Source organism: Camelus ferus, chromosome 5 (genome assembly GCF_009834535.1).
Source record: "Camelus ferus isolate YT-003-E chromosome 5, BCGSAC_Cfer_1.0, whole genome shotgun sequence".
NCBI lineage: Eukaryota > Metazoa > Chordata > Mammalia > Artiodactyla > Camelidae > Camelus > Camelus ferus.
The window spans coordinates 28,051,834-28,074,200 of NC_045700.1; the positions used below are offsets into that span (position 1 = coordinate 28,051,834).

General features: G+C 33.9%; 1 protein-coding gene across 3 annotated transcripts in view; it reads left to right on the forward strand.

Annotated features, from left to right (window-relative positions):
* The window catches only part of EPC2 (enhancer of polycomb homolog 2), a 97,490-nt gene that overhangs the window by 62,723 nt on the left and 12,400 nt on the right, over positions 1-22,367 (forward strand). For 2 of the 3 annotated variants that reach the window (XM_032479413.1, XM_032479415.1), the window contains exons 3-10: positions 290-435; positions 6,410-6,616; positions 12,951-13,099; positions 13,857-13,989; positions 16,153-16,344; positions 19,318-19,407; positions 20,669-20,814; positions 20,924-21,267. In XM_032479413.1, the coding sequence (XP_032335304.1) occupies positions 290-435; positions 6,410-6,616; positions 12,951-13,099; positions 13,857-13,989; positions 16,153-16,344; positions 19,318-19,407; positions 20,669-20,814; positions 20,924-21,267 (1,407 nt within the window). The remainder of the gene's footprint in view (positions 1-289; positions 436-6,409; positions 6,617-12,950; positions 13,100-13,856; positions 13,990-16,152; positions 16,345-19,317; positions 19,408-20,668; positions 20,815-20,923; positions 21,268-22,367) is intronic. The other variant, XM_032479414.1, reaches the window with a different exon arrangement.

The following is a 22,367-nucleotide window of genomic DNA, read 5'->3' on the forward strand; positions in this document are numbered from 1 at the left end:
TCTTTTTTTATAATTGCTACTTTATATTTTATATTTGTGATCTTTTATTTTCTAAATAAAAAATTAATTTTGGTTGCTGTTTTTACTGTTCTGTTAAACTTTAAATCATACGTGAATTAAAATTTTATTTTTTCTTCCACTGAGTCTCTAAAACCAGTTATTCTATGTCTGCTCATGAGCTCTTCTTTGGTCAGTGCTTTTTACTTCAGGAGTATTCGTGATTGACTATATAACACTATATAACTCTGTAACTTCACCTCATTTGAAGAATTTTTTTTTTCTCTTCTAGCCTTTAATCTAGACAACGAACAACCAGATTATGATATGGATTCAGAAGATGAGACCTTATTAAATAGACTTAACAGAAAGATGGAAATTAAGCCTTTGCAATTTGAAATTATGATTGACAGACTTGAAAAAGCCAGTTCTAATCAGGTACTGTATCTTGTAAAAATGTCTCTTAACAGTTAATCTAATTAGCAGCTTTATTTTGCATTTTCTTTAGACCTGAATATATTACATTTTATTGTCTCTTGAATTTCTTTTCCTGAGATCCTAGATTTTCTATTTATATAAAATATTCCTCAAACTGAATACTCAAGCATACTTTGTTTGAGTAGGAATATTTAGAGTATGTTTCTGACTTTTTTCTTATTTGGTTATAAAAATACTAGTTACAGTATTGTAGTATCTTCCTGATCCTTTTCACAGGGCTGTCTTTTTGGGGCTTCAGTAACTAAATTTGCTTGATTGGGTCTCTAAGGCAGACTTTTCATACCAAATCTTCCTTAGTTGCTCAGGTTTGTATTAAGATACTCTTATCATTTAAAATGTATTTTAGTGTTACTTATTTATGTTATTTAAATTTTTAAGTGAAGGAAGATTTATTCACAAAGTAATAAAGAATTTTCTTCTGTGGGACATGATATTTATGGTATAGAGAATTTAAAATGATATGTCCCTCTGGAAAGCAGTTAGGTAGCATATGTCAGGAACCTTAAAATAGTCATACGTTTTGATTTAGTGATCCTGCCTCTAGAAATCAGCCCCAAGAAAAATAATTAGTGAAGATGTTAAAGATTTCTGAACAGCGTGTTCAGAATAACTTATATGTTGGCTGGAATATTATATAACCATCAAAAGCCATGATTTTGAAGAGTATCTGGTGCCACAGGAAGTTGCTCATTACTGTAATGTTAGGTTTCAAAAACAAGGCTCAGAATTGCTTAAGTGAAAAATTCTAAGGTTTGTTTAAAGCGTTTATATTTCTACATGTACACAGAATAAAAGAACAAGAAAGTACAACAAAATGCCCACAATGGTTATATTTAGGTGCTGGAATTATTGGTGATTTTTATGTTCTTTATTCCATTTTTCTATGTTTTCCAACTTTAACAAGCATGTGTTGATATTACAATTAGATTTTTTAAATGAAACTATTTCTAAAAATAATTGTTGGTGTACCTTGCTGTATATTAATATGCTAGTTTTTTTTTTAATATAGTAAGGAGTTACAGATACAAATATATAAGCTTTTTACAGTAAACTGTTAAACTTTTTCACTAATTTACCTTTGCAAATTCATTACTTTCCCTCAACTTCCAGTTTAAGTCCTTTAAATCCCTGAGGCATTACCAACTCTCTGGAACATTTCCCAAACTTTTCCATTGTAAAATGACATTGCTGCATATTTTACCTTTCTGTGAGTCTCCCTCCCCCATTTTGATGGAAGGTAATACCTAGGATACAATCTTTAAAAGTACATTAAAGCTGAATTTTGTAAAATTCAACTTATTTGGGGTTTTTTGAGAGATTATCTTTTTTTTATTGGCAATTTGTTTTAATTACCAAATTGATACTTACTATAATTAGTGCTCACAGTTTTCTTAATCACTGACATCATATAGTTTCAGTTTCTTCTTCTTTATGTGCAAATTTCCCTAGCAATCCTAGGCTTGATCATTCTTTTGGTATTTCTACTATTTTTCATGATCACTCAGAAGTTCTCATGGTGGCGGAAAGTACATCATCAGAAGCCTTCAGCTCTCTCTTCTGTAATTTGGTTTCTTTCATTCAGTTAGTCATACTTATTTAGTGCTCATGTGAACAAGACAAGTGACAGAAGCTCTGCCCTTGTGGAGCTTATCATTTGAGTGGGCACAAGAAAAACAAAAAGCATGTAAACAATAAAATTAACTATCCGCTGTAATCAGCACCTTCCTATTTTAGTTCTCTGCTCAGTGACAAGCTTCCGGGCCTAAAACAACTGGCTGGTTCTCAAGGCGTGATAGTGTCTTCTTTCTGCAGAAGAGATGAAGGTGGAGGCTTTGTCATGGGAACAGGATAATGGTCTGATTCATAGAACCAGGGATTAAAGCTAGCTAAAGGCTGTCCTCATTCCAAGTCCCTGATCTGAGGATTCATGGATGTCTTATTTTCCCCTTTTGAGGGCTATGATGGTACCAGATCCCACGGCAAGGAATTAAGTCCCTAGTTAAAGCAACGTTTATTAGGTTGCTAGAGAAAGACATAAAAGACAGACTGAGGCAAAACTGCTGCCGCCTTTATTCTTTGGATACTACTGCAGTGAAGCCATTACTGAAAACTCCTGTTCCCAGAGGCTGTGATTATTTTCAGTCCCCATCCTTTTATCTTATTTGAACTCTCTTTATTTCTTAAAACTGTCATCACTTCTGGTCTTTTGAATACAATTCATTCCCTTCTGGGTTTTTTAAAATTATTTTTTATGACCATTCCTTCTACTTTTCTTTCTTCATTCAACTCCTGAAAACATCAGGGTTTCTTGAAATTTTGTTCTTGGTATTCTTATCCTGAGCATTTTCAGGGTAATATCACCTCCACAAGCATTTTTGTAGGAATAATAATACATATTTAGCCTTGACCTCTTTCTCAAGCTCCAGGATTTTCTTTTTTTCTCTTTTTGTCCTGCCTGTTGGCATCTTGATCTAGATGGTCCACAGACATCTCAAGTTTAACCTTTCCCAAAATTTAACTTATTCTCTTAACTTCAGATGATCTGTATTTCTTTCTCAAGTGACTCCCAAAACTCAGAATCACGTGGGGTTTTTTAATCCCTTTCCTTTTTTCCCTAAATTTCTAATTCTGACTCTTCCTTGCACACCCTGTATATATTCCTTGAATATTTTATCTTCAATGACCTCTTCTTTCATTTCTTCAAGCTTTTTCTCTTTGCCCAAAATGTGCCAAGGGTCCCTATTTCCAAAAAGAACCCTCTCATTTGAGCCCATCTTTCTCAATAAACTAGCACCCTATGTCTCTCCTTTTTTTTTTTTTTTTTTTGTCACAGGTAAATTTCAGAAGATAAGCCATATTGTTTACCTTTTACTCACACCACAATCCATTTCAGTTTACTGAAATTGCACTGATTAAGGTCATTGATGGCCTCCTAATTTTTACCCAGGAGCCTTTTTTCAGTCTGTGTCCTACTTAATATCCCTATAGTACTGGATGTTGTTGACCTCCACATTTCCTGATTCTTTCCTTCTTTATCTCCTCTTCTGTTGCTCCTCTGCCTCTTAGTTGTTGCTATTTCCTTTGGTATCTGTCCTCAGAATTCATTCTTGCACCTTAAGCTACCAGCACGGGCACTCTCAGATGGAGTTTTTTGTGGTTGTTCTCTGTCTTTACTGCACTGATACTCAGTCCCAAAGTTCTTATGTTGTTTTTCTTCTTGTCGACAAGAAGAATTTCTTTGAGTATTGGATTTGTCGTAAAGTTTTCTTTGTTATCTTCCCCACAGCCTGTAGCACAATGATGGGCTGATACTAGTTGTTATTAGCTATTAATTGCTTAATTGACTATTTTATATAGAAAACCATTAATTTTATGTGTAATTTCTCATATATATGTTTAAAATGTATTTATTGAAATTACTAGATCATGAATTTTGTATATAAGCAAATTAAATGATCTTTGACCTCGTGGAGCTAGTGGCAGTCTAGAAGAAGTAGAATTTTTGTCTCCCCATCCCCAAGCCCCCAAAATAAGTAAATCAAGTCAGTCAGAGCTCTCTTGGGAATAATAAGTTTACCACAGACCCTTTTGCCAGTTAAGTAGTTTCCACTGCTTTCTAATAGAAGTGTTAAATGGTAGAACTTTTTTTCTTAGGGTATAAAGTAGTAGGATTATGATTTTGTGGATTTTTAATCATGTGACATAATTTGTGACCACTTTATCTGTAAGTAGTTTTTGCCCACTCATATTTATGCTGTCACCACGGTGGTACAAATACAGATACTAGTTGCCCTAGAATAGCTAAAGATAATTTTTACAGAATGACTAAAACCAAAATTACCCAATAAAATAAAAATTGGCTGTATGACAATATAAAAATAGCAGTTGACTGAGAAAATACTGCTAACACTGGAAAGCAAATCAGGTGCAGGACTGTGTATTGAGTTCTTACTACCTGAGATATAAAGAGGGTACTTGGTCATCAGGCAGAAGGACATCTAGCAGGAGCAAGAAACACCAGAAGAGGAAATCTGAGGCAGTGTTTTAATCCCCTGACATCCCCTGCAGGAGGATAGGAAGCAGTGTTATTTTGATAATGTTACAAAAGAAACTCACTACTACTCTACTGGTTGATGGAAAGAGACTGTCTTCCTCCCACTCTAAGGTTAGATCACGTTCTTGATTTAATTAGTGAAGGTTACAAAATTTTTTCAGAAGCAGAATGTCCAAACAGCTGAAGCACGTGTGGAATATCACAGCATTTCTTCCCGTGGTCCCCAGAGCACGTGAAAGCTACCAGTGATGCTCTGATGCTCTCAGCATGTGGTAGAATTTTATTAGATCCAGAAAGCTTGATTCTTATTCTGCCACTGTCCTTATAGACTTTGGAAGTGTACATCGTCACTCCAGAGAACTTCAGCCAACAGTGGGAAAATGTCCATTTAAAGTTGATGTTTGGAAATACTGGTTCTTTTGGTTTGGTCTCATGTTTCAGGCTCTGCCTCTCCACTTTAAAGACTAAGTTACTCAGCCTCTCAGATGTAGTTAAGCTGGCTCCACTGAGATTTTGAGTAAACCAAAGAAGGGCCAGTTACAATTTTATTGCACTAAATGTAACTGTCACATGGACTAGAATACTTGAGTTGACATTGTCAGTGTATTCTCTTCCTGTGGTCAGACTGTCTTGGCAGCCAAATTATAATAAGAAAAAAAACTAATTAACCTTAGTAAGCACCATCATAGGACTGGAATTCCAATTTTTATTCCATGAAGTTATACCAATATGAGAAATCAGATCATATCAAAAATTTATTTGATAAGTCATCCCTTCTTTAGATGAATTCATACAATTGGCAAATCAGTATGTTGATCTTAAAAACTTCAGTAAGAATAATTTTCCCTTCATTTCCAACTTCTTTGGAGGTAGCTCAACTTGTTTTGAAAATGAATCTTCATCTCTAAAATGACAAAAGTAAAAGAAATTCGGATAACATTTCTTCAGCAAGGGTTCCCAGCCCTAAAACTCCATATTCTTTTTGTAAACTTCACTATAAATATGTGTAACCCCAATCCATCTTGCTAAAGCTGATTAGTCTCTCTGATTTTCACAAGCAGCAAGGAAACAGAGGTGACCAGCAAATTTTTACAAACCTTAGTTTGAGATATGTCAGTATATATTGGCTGCATTGATAAAGGAGAGAGAGATCCCTGAGATACCAGTGTCAGAACCCCTAGGGAAGCCATCCTAGGGCCACTGACCCAGACATGACAATGTCATTGGAGAATGAGTGTTGAGAACGAGGGTTCTCTAGTATTTAATCAGCTTTGTTAGAGGAATTGCTTTTATATGTAATTGGTACAAGAAATTCAAAATTGCATAGTATTGAAACTTCAGGAAACATACTGTTTGTCCTTTCACAGTTTCAAAGGAGGCATGTTATATTTAGTTACAACATATTAGAAAATATTCATCTTTTATTTTGGAGGGAGGTAAAAAGAAACCACCTGTATCTTCTAGTTCCTGTTGAAAAACAAAAACAAAGAAAGAAGACCGTTGAAGACCAGTAGATCCTCCAATGTGTGGAATCACAGAATATCAGAATTTTGAAGGACCCTGGACGTCTTCTAGTCTAAGATTTACTGAAGCATACATAAATCTATTGTAGTCTTCCCAACTATCATTCATCCAGGCTTCTTAAAAATTCTAAGTGATGGAACTTACTATCTTTTAGGGCAAAATTTTAATTTTGATAAATCTTACTAATAAATTCTTTGTTAGATTGAATTATGTTTTCTGCCATCATGATATCTGATCATAATTGTTAGACTGGTTGCATTTTTTCCTATAGGTGTAGTTTCATTTTGGGTTTTTTTAAAACACTGTAGTCAATGACATTTTTTATTCTTCATTTAGCTTGTAACACTTCAAGAAGCAAAACTGCTGCTAAACGAAGATGATTACCTTATTAAAGCTGTATATGACTACTGGGTGAGGAAACGTAAAAACTGCAGGGGACCATCCCTCATTCCTCAGATAAAACAAGAGAAAAGAGATGGCTCTACCAACAATGACCCTTACGTTGCCTTTCGGAGGAGAACAGAGAAAATGCAAACTCGAAAGGTAACGTGCAAATTAGATTTAACTAAATGTACCTTGATAGTATTTAAGACCAGTGTTTTTTCCTGCTAATAACTTGAATAATTTTAAATAATTTGAACACAAAGGGAAACTAACGACATTGTTGAACTTTATGTTAGAAATCCTGCTCTTCAGTTTCTTCTATTTGCCAGTTGTTTGCAATGTTTATTTAATACCTATGAACTTTACAAATCTGTTGGTCATACAATTTTAGGCTTGCAGTTAAAGTGATATGAAGAAATATGTTATGAGAAAACTCAGGAGTTTTGACTTATTCAGTAAACTGTACATTTTAGACATATCCTCTGGGAAGCTTAAGAGTTCCTTTGAAACCATATTCTAAGTCATGCATGTGAAAATGGGCTTTACTCCTCCTAACTACTGTGGGGCTGTGGGGTCATGGGAAGTAGGGAAAGGTTCGTATTCAAGCTTGTTCTGCCAACAGTCAGAAGCAACACAGTGGAATCTTTTTCTCCTTTTCTGAGTTGTCAGTTGTGTCGGATTTCAAATTGACAAACTTGTCCCCATCTGGCTTTCAGAAGCAGAGTGAGCCAGAATTTTAAGAGAAACAGGATCTCATGCTATGGAATGATGTGGTATAGAAGAAAGCATTATTTCAGTGGAGTGATCACTGCCTTCCATTTCTCATAATTAATAGTAAACATCAGACATGGTAACACATTCTCCAACATTGCAAAATACTAGGAACATATAAATGTAAAAACCATGAGGTATTATAATTGGAGGCGAAGTGTCTTCAATGGATTCCTGTTTCTCCTAACATTGAATGCTTGTCCTTGTCAGCTGTTAATGTAACAACTGTGAAGCGTAACAGCTGCCAGGGATAGTATATTTTAGGGAAAACTCTCCTAGTGGTTAACAACCAGAGTTTCTGTAACTTTTGGATTTCTCAAGTGTAGATGACATCTCCTAACCCAGGCTGAGTTTTCAGTTTGGTGTTTTGGTTCTTAGCTAAGGAAATATTAGATATTTTATGAAGATTTAGTGCCTTGCTTAGCAAAGACTATAATGAGAAAAGTTTGTAAATACAGTAAAGCTTCACAAATATGGACACGAGGAAGGTGGTTTATCTGGACCATTGAAAAATCTGAACTACCAATTGCTTTTTTAAAAAAAAGTAATTGGTTCAGATGCTTTGCAAAACATAGACTTGAGCAATGTCTTTTGAAGGAAAAGTACTATTGGGCTTCTTTTAATGAATAGATATGAAGTACTTAAAATTAGCAGTATTTATTGACATATAAACAATATTTCAAGCCCATGTTTAAATACGTTTCATCCTTAAATAGATTAAATCACTATTTTCTGACCAGTGTGTTTGAGAATTGCGAGTAACAGATTCCTATGTTTAGGCATTTCTCCATTGTGTAATAACTAAGCCAGCATTTTCCTGACACTCTGATTCCTACCTTTTGTCTGTTACTTTCATCTTCCTCTCCAGGGTGGCACATTTTCTTTTCCAATGGTCTTAATATTCCTCTGTTTTCAATTGTGGGACCAAAGACTATTCCCCTTCATGCACGCTATTGCTACTTAGAAATGTTTATGAATTTCAAAATGAGAAAGTTGGGAAAGCAGTCAAGAATGAATACTCCCTAGGTGTTCAGGAGGTGGTCAGGGAATGGAATATGCAAAAATGAATACCAGCTAACAAAGGTTCTCTGCTTCCTTGTCTATTCCCACAAACTTTAGAACACTTGTATAACTGAATGCAAAAGCTAAAGTAAAGGACTTCTGGAATATTTGCTTGGAAGTCTAGAATTTAATTTTAATCATTAAACTAATGTTTAATTAGGACATTCTTCAATGAGATAGTGTTAAGCCTGTCTGAATGCACTGAGTGGGAAGTCTTGAATCAGCATATACATTAAATGCCATTTGCAATAACATGGATGGACCCTAGAGATTCTCATTCTAAGTGAAGTAAGCCAGAAAGAGAAAGAAAAGTACCATATGATATCACTCATGTGGAATCTAAAAAAAAAAGAAGAAAAAAGACACTATGAACTCATCTACAAAACAGAAACAGACTCGCAGACATAGTAAACAATCTTATGGTTACCAGGGAAAGAGGATGAAAAAGGATAAATTTGGGAGTTTGAGATTTACAAGTGTTAGCCACTATGTATAAGAATATATTTTTTAAAAGTTTCTGCTGTATAGCACAGTGAACTGTGTTCAATATCTTGTAATAATAACCTTTAATGAAAAAGAATATGAAAACAAATATATGTATGTATTTGCATGACTGGGACATTGTGCTGTACACCAGAAATTGACACATTGTAACTGACTGTACTTGAAAATAAATAAATAAATAAGTAAATAAGTAAGTAAGTAAGTAAGTAAATAAATAAATAAATAAGTAGCAAGCTGCAGAAGTACACCAGAAATTGACACAACATTGTAGACTGACTATATGTCAAAACTAAAATAAAACAAAATTTAAAAAAGAAAACAAAGCATATACATTTCATATGTTTAACCCCATTGGTAAAACTGTTAGCATTTGTGCCATCTCTCCTCCCTCCGTGTAGCCCAGAGGAAGCAAGATAGACAAATAGAAGAGGAAACTCCTAGGGTAGTGGTTCTCAGTCTGGCTGCACCTGTGAATTATCCTTGATTTAAGAAGATCTATAGTTAATCCTAAACTGCAACAGTTTGAGAACCACTTCTCTAGAGATTTGGCAGTAGGTCAGAACTATAATAAGTAAACTGGAATAAGAAAATAGGAGTTGGCTCTGAGCCAAGACATTGTAAAGAAGGGTAAAGGGAGTGAGTGAGTTTGAATACAGGGAGTAGGGCCGTCTTAAAAGCACACAAAAGATGTCAGTATGAACTTAACGGTTTTTAATATTGATACAGCTAGACATAGATATAGATCTGTGCATGTGTATGTACATACATATATTGCAGACTTATTTCCTAGCTCTCTTTGCTGAGAGGGTGTAGAAGCAATTGCAATAGCAATGGTCATGCCTAGCATGTAGATCTTGATTTTAGATACCGTTTTCCATTAAAAGGAACCAGGGCTCCTTAGGAGAGCGGTTGATTCCAGGTCTGTGGCTGGGAAAGTATAAAGATAAGCTTGGAACATTTGGCTTTGCTAGAAAATAAGAATGTGATTGAAGAATGTTGGAGCCGTGTCAACAGGACTCAGGAGCCAGCTTAAAAGGGGGCTCTGTCGATCAGATCTGGGGAATTTTATGTGTCAAAATAAATAAAATAATGGATTATAACCCACAGAGTAACCCATGAGACCATACTGATATAAATGGATAGATGGATGAGTGACTAAATTGATTAACAGATTGATAGATGGGTGGATGGATGGATGGATGGATGGATAGATAGACAGATAGATAGATAGATAGATAGATAGATAGATAGATAGATAGATAGATAGATAGATAGATAAAAGGAAAAGATATACTTTTCCTTAGCATGGATTTCCACCTTACAAAAGTCAGTGGAATGATGTGTTCAGAAATCACCATTTGGAAACCACTATGGTAATTAATTATTTCTGGCAAGAGTTAGAATTAAAGGATACTTAACAAATGGGGGAAATATGATGAGAAACAGGATATTTATATAAATCTCACAGCATACTTTTTAATTTAAAAATGGCAAAATAGTAATTTGACTAGAGATAGCTGGCATACACCATCTTAATCAAGTGATTAAAGTAAACATAGCAGTAATGGGACAAATAGATATCATGTAACTCCTGATACGATGAATGAGGGACACAGTATCACCTCTGTGATGGTCCTACCAAAAGTGCACAACGTGAATTTAATTGTGGAAAAACATCAAAGAAATCCAAATTGAGGAACTTTCTGCAAAAATAATGGCTTCTACTCTTTAAAACTGTCAGGGTCATGATCACCATGGAAAGAACTATTCCAAATTATAGGTGATCGAAGAGACATGACAACTAAATGGAATTATAACAACTATATTTCTTGTTGTGAAAGACATTAATGGGACAATTGGTGAAATAAAGTAAATTAGATAGTAGTATTTTATCAGTGTTAATTTCCTGATTTCAGTAGTGGTACCATGATTGTATAAGAGCATATCATTGTTTTTAGAAAATACACATTAACGTGTTTAGGGGATAAAAGGGCATTATATCTTCAACTTTTCTTGAAAAATTTTTAAAACACTCCTGCTAATTTATATATGTGCGTATATGTTTCTATACATACATGTATATGTGTCTTAGTCCATTAGAGCTGTTGTAACAAAAATATAAGAACTGGACAATTTAAACAACGTTTATTTCTCAGTTCTGGAGGTTGAGAAGTCCAAGATCCAGGTACCATCAGATCTGGTGTCTGTTGAGGGCCCACTTCCTGTTTCATAGATGATCATCTTGCTGTGTCCTCACATGGCAAAAGGGACAGAAGAGCACTCTGGGGTCTCTTTTATAAGGGCCCTAATCCATTCATGTGGACTCCACCCTCATGACCTAATCACCTCCCAAAGGCCTCACCTCCAAATACTATAATATTTAGTGGGGGTTGAGGGTGGTTACGATTTCAACATAAGAATTTTCAGGGGATGCAGACATTCAGTCCATAACAATGTATACATACATACACACATACATAAAGATGGATACATAAAACAAATGTAAAATGTTAACCTTTGGGGAATCTGGATAACATATAGGAATTCTTTATACCATTTTTGTAAACTTGAAATTATTTCAAAATAAAAGGTTAAAAAAAAAAGCAGAGCTGAAAGGGCAGGACTGGGGAAAAGAAAAGTTAGGATGGGTTAGTTATTTGGGCCTAAAGAGAACAGGAAATGAATGGGTAGGAAAGGGTAGAAGCATGTAGTCCAAGAGGAACACTTAGTGAAGAAGGGGGCAGCTTTAAAAGGTTCTGGTGCACTTTTGGTTCAGCTGGCATATAGCCTTGTATTGTTATTTATCTTTTGAATCTGTATGTCTCTCATTCTTGTTAGACTTTAAGCCTTTTGAGAATAGGGAAAACATGTGCAGTACCCTGCACAGAGTGGGCACTTGTAATATTTGCTCTTAGTAATGTTAATTTGGTGTTTTCAGTTGGAAGGTATTATTGCTGCCTGTTTACCAAAAAAAAAATTTTTTTTTTAAACTTAAAACCATGCTTTAAATTTTGCCTTTTGTCACAGTACTGAAAGAGGAAAAAAATAGTAATTTCCTTTGGATAAGATAAAAGGATGATTTATTACTATAGCGTTTTTTAATATTCAGTATGCACTACTTTAATGGGACTTAGTTTAGGTAATGTTTTCTAAGTAATGATTAATTTTCAAATATAGATTACACAAGAGAATAAAGTAAAACTTTGAATATTTGTCAAGTTTCTTTTTTTTCCTCAATAATCCTCCAGTATGAAACCTGGCTTTCTTTGGGTTCTTTCTAATGTCATATTGCATTAAATAAAGTTGAGGATGGAAAGCTTGCTTAAGTGCAGTCTCTCTGGACATACAGAATGAGAGATGGTAGAAGTCTATTTTTAAGCAACTAGTTCCATGTCTAATATAAATATTCTGTGTCTGAGTGAACAAAATATTTTATATGAATAGTAACTTTTATACGCTAATAGATGCTGCTAATTACAACTGAGCCTTCTGGTCAGTAGGACTTTTACTTGTGTTTGTTCAAGTTACTTCTTACACTTCAAAGTAAGAACTGGTGAAATTCAGAATTTTCACTAGATATCTTTTCTGCTCTGCAGTGAGGTGTTAATAGATTGAAGCATGATAATCCCATTCCTTGAGCTCCTTTATATCCCATATTCAGTTTTATATTTGATTTTCTGAGGTAAAGCTTGGCTTGTCATTGTGAATGTTTACACTGTAGTTAGTATTTTGAACCTTTCAGCCCCCAGTTTATAGAGCTGGATGGATAAAGACTCATTTTGGCTATTTTTAGGCAACCTTGATTTGACAGAACTGTTTCTATCATTGGAAATTACCTTGTAACATTATGAAAAGATTACATTTTCTGATAGAGTAGGTTTGTTTCAAGCAGACTTTTAAAAATTTGTTTACATTGGAATTATCCCTTCTGTCATTCTGTTTTTTCAACAGCTGTCAGCATTTTTTCTATTTATTGAGCTATTTGCTGTTACTTTTATTTTCAGAGTTAAATAGATTCTCTTATGTAGTTGCTGTTTAGATTTTTTTTTAACATTTGGCTTTTATAGAATGAATCTGAATCTAAGATTTTGTTGCATGAGTCTGGAAATGTTGACAATTGGATTGTTTATTCTTCTAAACTTGTTATTTTCAATAGAATCGTAAGAATGATGAAGCCTCTTATGAAAAGATGTTGAAACTGAGACGAGAGTTTAGTAGAGCCATAACAATTTTGGAAATGATTAAGAGAAGAGAAAAAACAAAACGAGAATTATTGCACTTAACCTTAGAAGTTGTGGAAAAAAGGTAACATTGCTTCTATTACCTAGCAGTAACAGCTTTAGTCAAATGATGGGCAAAATATAACCAAATTTAAGCTTTAAACAATTGAAATTAATTCTTGAACAAAATGTACATTTTTTTAAGTTGTGATTACTAGGTTTTTAAAATCAGATTAAGTTATCAATTTGGGTTGCAAATTTAGGGGACACTTCTTTGTGTAGTATAGATCCTCTATTATACTTATCTTTTTTTTTTTTTTTTGGCAGAATCATTGAATTGTATTTAGATAAGAACTCAGAGATCATTTTGTCCAATTCTCTGTATTAAAGTTTCTGTTAAATAACATTTGAGAGAAATCAATGTTTAATTGATTTTATTTTCTGATTAGTTAGGAAATAATTATTTCAGTGCCTTTTGAAAATATGTTTTCTGATGTGTAATAATCCTTTTAATACTTAATTAAATAGACTGTGCTAAACCAAACAAAATTTTATGTTTCCTGAGGTAAGCATTCTAAACATCATTTCCCATTGCTTGAAAATATAAAATATATGAGAAATCTTCATCTTCTGTGTACCTTAGAGATTTGGTGGGGAGGGGGGTGTTTATTTCATTTTTCTAAATCCTAAACATGAGTTTCTTTATTCTTGTAAGTTTTCTCTCAATAATCTGATTAATTGTTGATTCTATTTGATTAGCTGTGTTCCAGTTAAGTGAAGTATCAGTGGTCTTTTTCATTTTTAAACTGTAACATTTTGTTATATATTATTTCCTTTTCAAGATATCATTTGGGAGACTATGGTGGTGAAATCCTTAATGAAGTGAAAATCAACAGATCAGAAAAAGAGTTATATGCCACTCCAGCAACTCTTCATAATGGAAATCATCACAAAGTCCAAGAATGTAAAACTAAGGTGAATATCTTCTGGGGAGAAGTGTGTATGGTAATTCTGAGCAGACAATTGGTTTCTGCAGTTGTCTTATAATAGTTTGGCTAAGGAAGAAAGTTATTAACATGTAATGAGTTCTTTCTTTTTGTCAAGCACTTTGTCAGGAATTTTTACATACATATTGATTCATTAATCCTTATAACAACCCTTTAAGATAGATTTTACCTCTGTGTGACTTCCAGATCATGTATTGAGTGGCAGATTCAAGGTTTCAGTCCAGGTCAAACACCAAGGACCATGTGCTTTCAACTAAGCTTTCTGCTCCCTAGAGAATAAGGGTAATTAAAGCTTAGTTATTATCACTAGCCTTAGCAAATCCTGCATCATAGTGGCAGACATCAAAATCTAAAATTAAAATGTTCTTCATTGAGACTATTGAAAATTCTTACCGTCATCACCATTGCCAAAACCAACATTTGTCAGTTGCTATCTTTCATGATTTGAAAAAGTCCTATAACTTCTAGATCACAGTTTCTTCCTAATAAAGAGCCAAGCTCATGAAAACTTGTGATTACTTTAGTTTCTTAGTCTGAAGAATTATAGTCATTATTCACTTGGTACATTAAAGTATTCAGTTGAGATATACAAAAGTTAATAAAATCTTTAAGGAGCTTAGGTTTAAAAAAGAAACAGGGATTGACTAAGAATTTAGACAATAGACCTCTACTATGTAGCAGGATTTTAAAAGTGACTTAGGGTGTTTGTGGAAAATTCATCTTTTAAAAATGTATACAATCTTCATTTTTCACGGGTTTATTCCTAAAGGTCACAGAAGAATGCGGAGCAAGAAGACTCCTTCATTATTCAACTCATGTCAATTCAAACACCAAAGTTCTTTCTTATTAATCACAGGCATTTAGCCCATGTACCTGATTCCCTTTAAGTCACACTTGCTTCTGTAGCCACGAACAACGCAATAAATGTCATTTTGTAAGATTTTTTAAATCCATTTTTTAATAAATCAATGCTTTTCCTAGGTATATTATTGGTAGACATGAAAATCTCAACCCCCAAATTACAAAATCAACCTTTATTATATATTGACTCTTATTTTAGATCATCTCTAAGATTAAACACTCACCCTGTTTATATACTAATTTTAGAAATATGGTTTCATCCATTGTTCTACTCCATTTCACATAGAGAACTACATTTACTTTGTCATACATCCTACCTTAAATACAGGTAGTTTGTTAGAAGCTGTAGGTTTCTTTTTGATGTCATAACTACACCCATTATATGAAACCATTTATATCTCACCAAGTAACTTGACATTTAAGCAACATTTTCATCATGTGTGCCATTTTTGACCCTAAAGTAGTTTTAACAGAAATCTGGGATACATGGAGAAATGTGTAACTTTCATAGTGCTTGTACTTTGGTGCTTAGAACAGTCATTTTCAAACTTTTTAAAGTAGTAGGTCCGTGTTTATTAAAAGGAATTCTGGTATATTAGAACAGATAGAACAAAGCTGCCCTGCTGAGGAGAGATGGGAGCTAGAAACCCACCGCATCAGTCAGTCTCTTTGCCAAAAGGCCTCTCATGTGCCACCTACAAAAACTCTGGGGTACTTGAGAACAGTATTGTTCAGCTGAGGCATAATTGTTCATTCTAAAAAGTGAAATTTTTTTTCTAGTTAATAAGCTTATTTTTTTCAAAAAAATTATCCCACACACACATAGACATTTTTAAAAATTGGAAATAAGCATAGAAATGAATTAATGAATTTATAATCTAGTTGAAGTCATTTTAAAAATAAAAATAGTTACTAATTTTCATCATTAGTACAGTAGATTTAAATAAAATTAAAATTGAATTTAAATAATTTTAAAATGCTGGATTACATAATAATAGAGCAGTTTTTAAAAAGCACCAACATCTTAGTTTAAGTATTAATAACAATATGAAAAGCAAATTTAAGTGCCACGATTATTTCTCATTATAATTTGCAAAAGCAAAACATTTTTCAGTTTATGATCACGTAATAATTTTTGCATATTAAAGCCATAAAATAAAATCACCTCCTGGGTAAAAATGTATGTTTTTCAAAGACCAGTATAGTTTTTTGTGATTTCTAAAATGATTTTCATTTTTTCCTTTTGGGGGAAAAATCGTCATGTAAACAGCATCCGCATCATTTGTCTTTGAAAGAAGAGGCTTCTGATGTGGTTCGTCAAAAGAAGAAGTACCCAAAGAAGCCTAAAGCAGAGGCTTTGATAACTTCTCAGCAACCCACTCCTGAGACATTGCCTGTGATCAATAAGAGTGACATTAAGCAATATGACTTTCACAGCTCAGATGAAGATGAATTTCCACAGGTGCTTGTTTTAAAACTATTTTAAAGACATTCTCTTCTAGTCTTTTATGTTGCTATATTTTAAAACATAATTAACATCTTAGAGTTTGACTCTTGCTTTCTTCATCTAATGTTATGACATAAACATCTTCCATATTATTTATGTAGTTACTGAAGTGGTATTTGCTTTCTGTTATTTTTCCATCAGTTGGATAGAGTTTATTCTATGGTGGAGCATTTAGGTGGTTTTCAGTTTTCCCTTTTATAAAAATAAGCATCTCTACCTCTTCCCTCCATATTTAACATAGATTATTAGAAATAGAATTACTGAACTAAAGATTGTAAATATTTTAAGACATTTAATACATAATTGTAAATATTCACCAACAATAATTCCCTTTTTACCACATTCCACCAGCATTGTATTTTACAACTTTTAATGTAAATTTTGTTACTTTGTTTAGCAGTAAACTGTTTGATTCTAAAGAAGGTTTAGAACTAGTTCAAGTTTTAACTTGTGAAAATAACTCTGGTTTATACTGCAACAGTTTTATAGCAAAAAATATGTATTGTTTAGCACTTGGTCTAGCAACACCCTCCTTTTTTGTTTTCCATATGGTATAGGCAAAGAGAATTAACAAATGAGCTTTGTCATATTTTAACATCTGACTTTGCTTTAGAAAATGTTTTTAAACCAACATGACATGTTTGGAAGCAAGATAGTTTATGAAACACTTCGTTGTTGTAGCTATTTAAGATCCAGAGTTTATATAAAATGTATTCACTTTGGCTGATTTTATTATTTTTACTCTTCTTTTCAGTGATTTAGTTTTTCTACCCCAGATATTTTAGCATTCATATACATTGTAACAAATGCATAGAAACTGGTAGCAGTTTGGCATTGCTGGAACATAAAGCACAAAGGGGAAGCAGGGTGAACAGGGTGATGTCTGGTGTAGTAGCCAGATAGCAGATGGCCTGTATCTGCATTATACATTCTAGGAAATGCTTCAGGAATTTTAAATAAGGAATGACATGGTCAGATAAATGCATGTATAATAGCCTTATATTGGTGGTATTAATGAGAGCCAGTAAAGTTTTGCTGTATATTCCCAGCGCTTTAAGAATGACGCAAGGGATACTACGTCCTAGAGAAACTTTTCCCTTAATGTGGGAATCAGTCCATTGGCCTTGAGAGTTGGGTACACTCAGCATACTAGTCATGTATTCCTCGTGTATTAAGAGAGCTTCATTTCTTTTCTAAATCCTTAAATTTATTCATGTACTCCCCATTCCCACATGAAAATTGGATTTTGAAATTTTAGGTTCCTCTGAGTTCTTGTACCAGGTCTTTGACATCAGTTTTTATAATGGCATCCCCCTGTTGCTAAATTGTAAGTAAACATGTACCTGTAGTTGGACAGTAGTCGGTGAGGCAGCTATTTAGAATATAACTCTTACAAAATCAGGATTTTATCGCTAAAAGGATAATTAAAGTAATCATATGCTTCTTTTTTGTCCAATAAACAAGAACAAAGGAATAGGGAGCCTTAGGAGAACAAACCTTTTAACCTGACTTCTCCAACTGATTTGCAGCAGAGCAGAATAAAAACCCTAACTCTTCTTGATCACGCTTCTGATTCTCGTAACACCAGCTCTTTCTTCTGTCTCAGACTAAATCCTGGAATCCATTCCTAGGGAATAGAGGTCAGGGGTGCAAAGAATACTTATCCAAAGAATTTCTGAGACTTTGTTTGTGACACTTCCTGTGTGTATTATAGAAGAGGTAGCTGATTTGTAAAAAAACTAAAGTGTAAAATTCACATTTAGGATTTCCTTTCAAATTTCAGGTTTGGGGTTTGGTTCCCCAGGAAGAAAGATCAGCCCCAGCTTACTGTTTCTGTGTCTCCCCTGTGGGGTTGGTGGAGGTATATTGAAACTCCTGTTCAGTGGTAATTACCACAGTTTGGAAGTAATGTGGAGAAAGCATTTTTCCTCTCAAAACAGGAAGAGAGGGACTTTTGAGGTTCAAAAATTTGCAAGTAAATATGATTGAGCCAGTGTTGTCAGAAAAAGAGATGTACTCCAAAGTGAAAGTGCGAGACAACTGAAACTTAAGCTCCAAAACTTTTTTTTTAATAACCATCAAGGGTAGAAATTTATGTAAACCATATTATTTCCCTGTGATTTCAGAGTATATTTGTATTTCATTTAATCTGTTTTGATAATGTTTATAAAGTTTGCTATAATGTATCAGTGCTGCCCTAGCGGTCCGCTCAGATACACAGGGATTTTTGGCCTGGTATTGCTTGGTCCTAGACAGAATGCCTTTTAATATGTGACAGCTTTTTGAAAGTCTTGATTCTTTTGCTGTCAGGATGTGGGCTGATCACTTCTCTCTGCAGCCTGTCTGCTTCCCTTTTAGCAGGTCCTCTTTCCTCTTCTGATTTTTTGCTTCTGATATGCTAAGTTTAAAAAGCGATTTTTAAAAATGAATAGGGAAATGAGAGACTCCTTTTTGAGCGAAATGTATGACCCTTACGGCTTTGGGGGATGGGAGGCTCTCCATAAACCTTTTTTACTTCTTAGATTTTGGCTTTATTATAGAGATGTAAAGTTACTGTATAAAAATGCACTGACCTATAGGTGATGTATAACTGTCATTACAAACTATTATGGCCACATACAATGTTTACAAAATATAAGTGGGATATATGAAACCTGTACTAATTCTTTTTAAGTCTATAGCACTTACATGTTCAGAAATAAGCAATACCATGTGAACTTACCTGCAGGAACTAATCCATTAAAAATAATTATTTTTGACCATAGAAAATTTTTGCTAATTTTTAAATGTTTGGGGGAATTAGCTGCCTGCTGTATGTAATGTAGGAGTGATTCACTGTTTGTGATCAGATTCTAATTTAGACCTTACAAAGATCGATCTGTTGACTTTTGATAACTCCTAAGGAATGCCTCATGCCTCTTTTTCTAGGTACCGTCCCCAGTATCAGAACCCGAAGAAGAAAATGATCCTGATGGTCCCTGCGCTTTCAGGAGGCGGGCAGGATGCCAGTATTATGCTGTAAGACCTTTATTTTTTGTGTTGCTTTTGTGAACTGGAATTAACAGGTAACTCCTGTCAAGGTGACTTAGTGTTGATCTAAAAATGAGAAGTACATCAGCATTTTTTATTTAATATCCCCTATGCAGATACCAGTAAAAGATGCTCAAAGGTACTGCGTCCTTTCAAAGGACATCAGAATCATTTATTTGGAAATTGATAATTATTTATATTTTAGAAATATAGTTTCACTTTGGACTTTAACCATAGCTTCAGCAGTTATGAAAACTGCTCACGATGTCATTGCTAGCGTTAGGTGAGCCCAGAATCTCTAACTGAACCCTTGATAGCTGATGAGTGTTTACTGAAATTTACTGTTGAGCAAGCCCATTTTGTACATACATGCCCAGTAAGCATCAAACATAAAGAAGTCACTTTTAAACTTCCCTCACGGCACTGTTTTGTCAAATGATTATACTCATAACTTTTTAACACACTTAGAAAGTGCTCTGTGCTATTAAGTCAAGTTTTGGTGCAGCATTATATCAAAGAATGACCCTCGCTCCCAAACCTGAGGTTTCAGATGAGGTAATGATAGGGTAATGAGGATGGCTTTCATTATATGGCTTTTGGAGACTGGTTGTCTTATTCATTATGGTAAACACATACACTTAACAACTTTTTCGGGGGGGGCGGTGTTTGTGTTTAAAGTAGGAGAGGTGAGAAAATGAGTTAATGCTTTTGAGGAAAAGGGAAAATTACTATGAAAGGGGACAGAAGTGGTAAGACCAAAAAATAGAATGATAGAGGAAATGGGAAGGCAAAGAAATGGACTGTGTATTCTTAAAAGTAAAGAGGAAGTGTCAACTTGACCCATGTGCGGTTTCTTGAAGTGCAGTTTTTAATCCAAAAAATTTCCTTCTAGTTTATCTCAGTAGGAAGTCTATAAGTTACTAATTTCATTATCTCTACTTTTCTGTATAAATGTTAAAAGCCTTATTATTCTTTAAAGATACTTTTCTTTTAAAATATAATATATTCTAAGTGTATTTGTAGTCATAAACTAAATTTAGTTTGAGTTATTTGGTGAGTGAACTTTTGAGTTAATTTTATAAAATTTTACCTGGTTACTATTTAAACCTCAATTTTGCAGTTTAATATCTGAATTTCAATTGTTCTGCTAGTGCTGTAGTTACTTTGTTTTTATCATGATTTAACTTCTTCATTTCAGATTCAGTCCATGAGGGTTTTTTTGGTTTTTTGGTTTTTTTTTTTTTTGCAGCCTCGTTTGGACCAAGCTAACCATTCATTTGAAAATTCAGAATTGGCAGATTTGGATAAGTTGAGATACAGGCATTGCCTTACGACACTCACAGTCCCAAGAAGATGTATTGGATTTGCAAGGAGGCGAATTGGCAGAGGTGGAAGGTAAACTATTTGTTTTGACCTGTTTTTTGTTTACAAGCTAGAAGGGAACATGTAGGGAAAATGTTATTAAATTCTTGTAGGTAATGTTTGTCTTTATATTGCTTTTCAGGGTCATAATGGACCGGATATCCACAGAACATGACCCAGTCCTGAAACAGATAGACCCTGAAATGCTGAATGGTTTTTCAAGCGCTTCCCAAACTATAAACTTTTCTTCTAATTTCTCTCGGACCAATGCTTCCAGTAAACATTGTGAAAATAGACTGTCCCTTTCTGAAATATTAAGCAATATCAGATCATGTCGACTACAGTGTTTCCAGCCAAGGCTGCTAAACTTACAGGACAGTGATAGTGAAGAATGTACCTCAAGAAAACCAGGGCAGACTGTGAACAATAAAAGAGTTTCTGCAGCATCTGTAGCTTTACTAAACACCAGCAAGAACGGCATATCAGGTAAGCTGTCACTTTGTTAAAAATGTATCCTGCTGTTCTTCTCCTTAATTTTCATTATCTTCTAAAAAGACTCTCAGGGTGAATTTTGAAGGTTTATTTTTATGATCCTACTGAGGAAAGGAATTTTATCTTAACCTACTACATTTTTTTTCCAACCTAAGAACTTAAACCCTATTATTGTGGTTCACGTTTTAACCACAGTGTCCTCACTGATACCTATAAAACCACTCACTGACATGTATTTTGAATGTGTGTACCTGATACGGTGAATGTGTAGGCAGAATGCAGAGGAAATTCCCTCTGGGCAAAGTGATTGTAAGCTGCTACCAGTAGATCATAGCACTATACTGTCTCCAGTTGTTAAAGAAAATGTTCATTTTATTGTATTAACTTCGCATTTAAGCATTGCTCCTCGACAGTACCATTGAAATCTTTCTTTCTGAAAAATGATTTTTAAAGAGGTTCCTTACAAATAGTTGTAATTTTGGTCTGATAACTTACCTTTCTAATTAAGATTGGAAAGTTTATTCATTTTAGGAGGTATTATACTTATTAATTTAATATTTTTATGATATAGACATTGTAATAATGCATAATAACTAGAGAATCTAAAACATAATTTTGATTTGTTTTCTTATGTAGTCTTCTTTTTATCATATGTATACAAGTATGTATACGTTATAAATATCTTTATAATGTATACATTGCAAATAATTTCATGGTGTCCAGAGACAAAAGCTGGATGTGACTTGACTTATACTGTTGATGCTCTTTCTGTAAAACACATTTATTTCTTGGATGGTGCATTTTTAGTATGCAAAATTACTATGTTAAACTTCTCAAAGTGATTTCAAATCATCTTAGCTTGAAATTTAGTCTCATTAGTATTCAGTCTTTTTTAGTTACTGAACTGTTTATTTTCAGACTTGACTTAGACATTTATCTATTTAAAGGTTATAATGGAAAAGTGGATTTATTTGAATAATTGGAAGTTTGGCATGTCATTTCTCCAAATTAGTTGGTTAATTTTCTTCTAAACGAATTTAGGTAAGGAAAATGGCATCCCATTATATAAAGTTCATGAGTCTATGAGTATAATG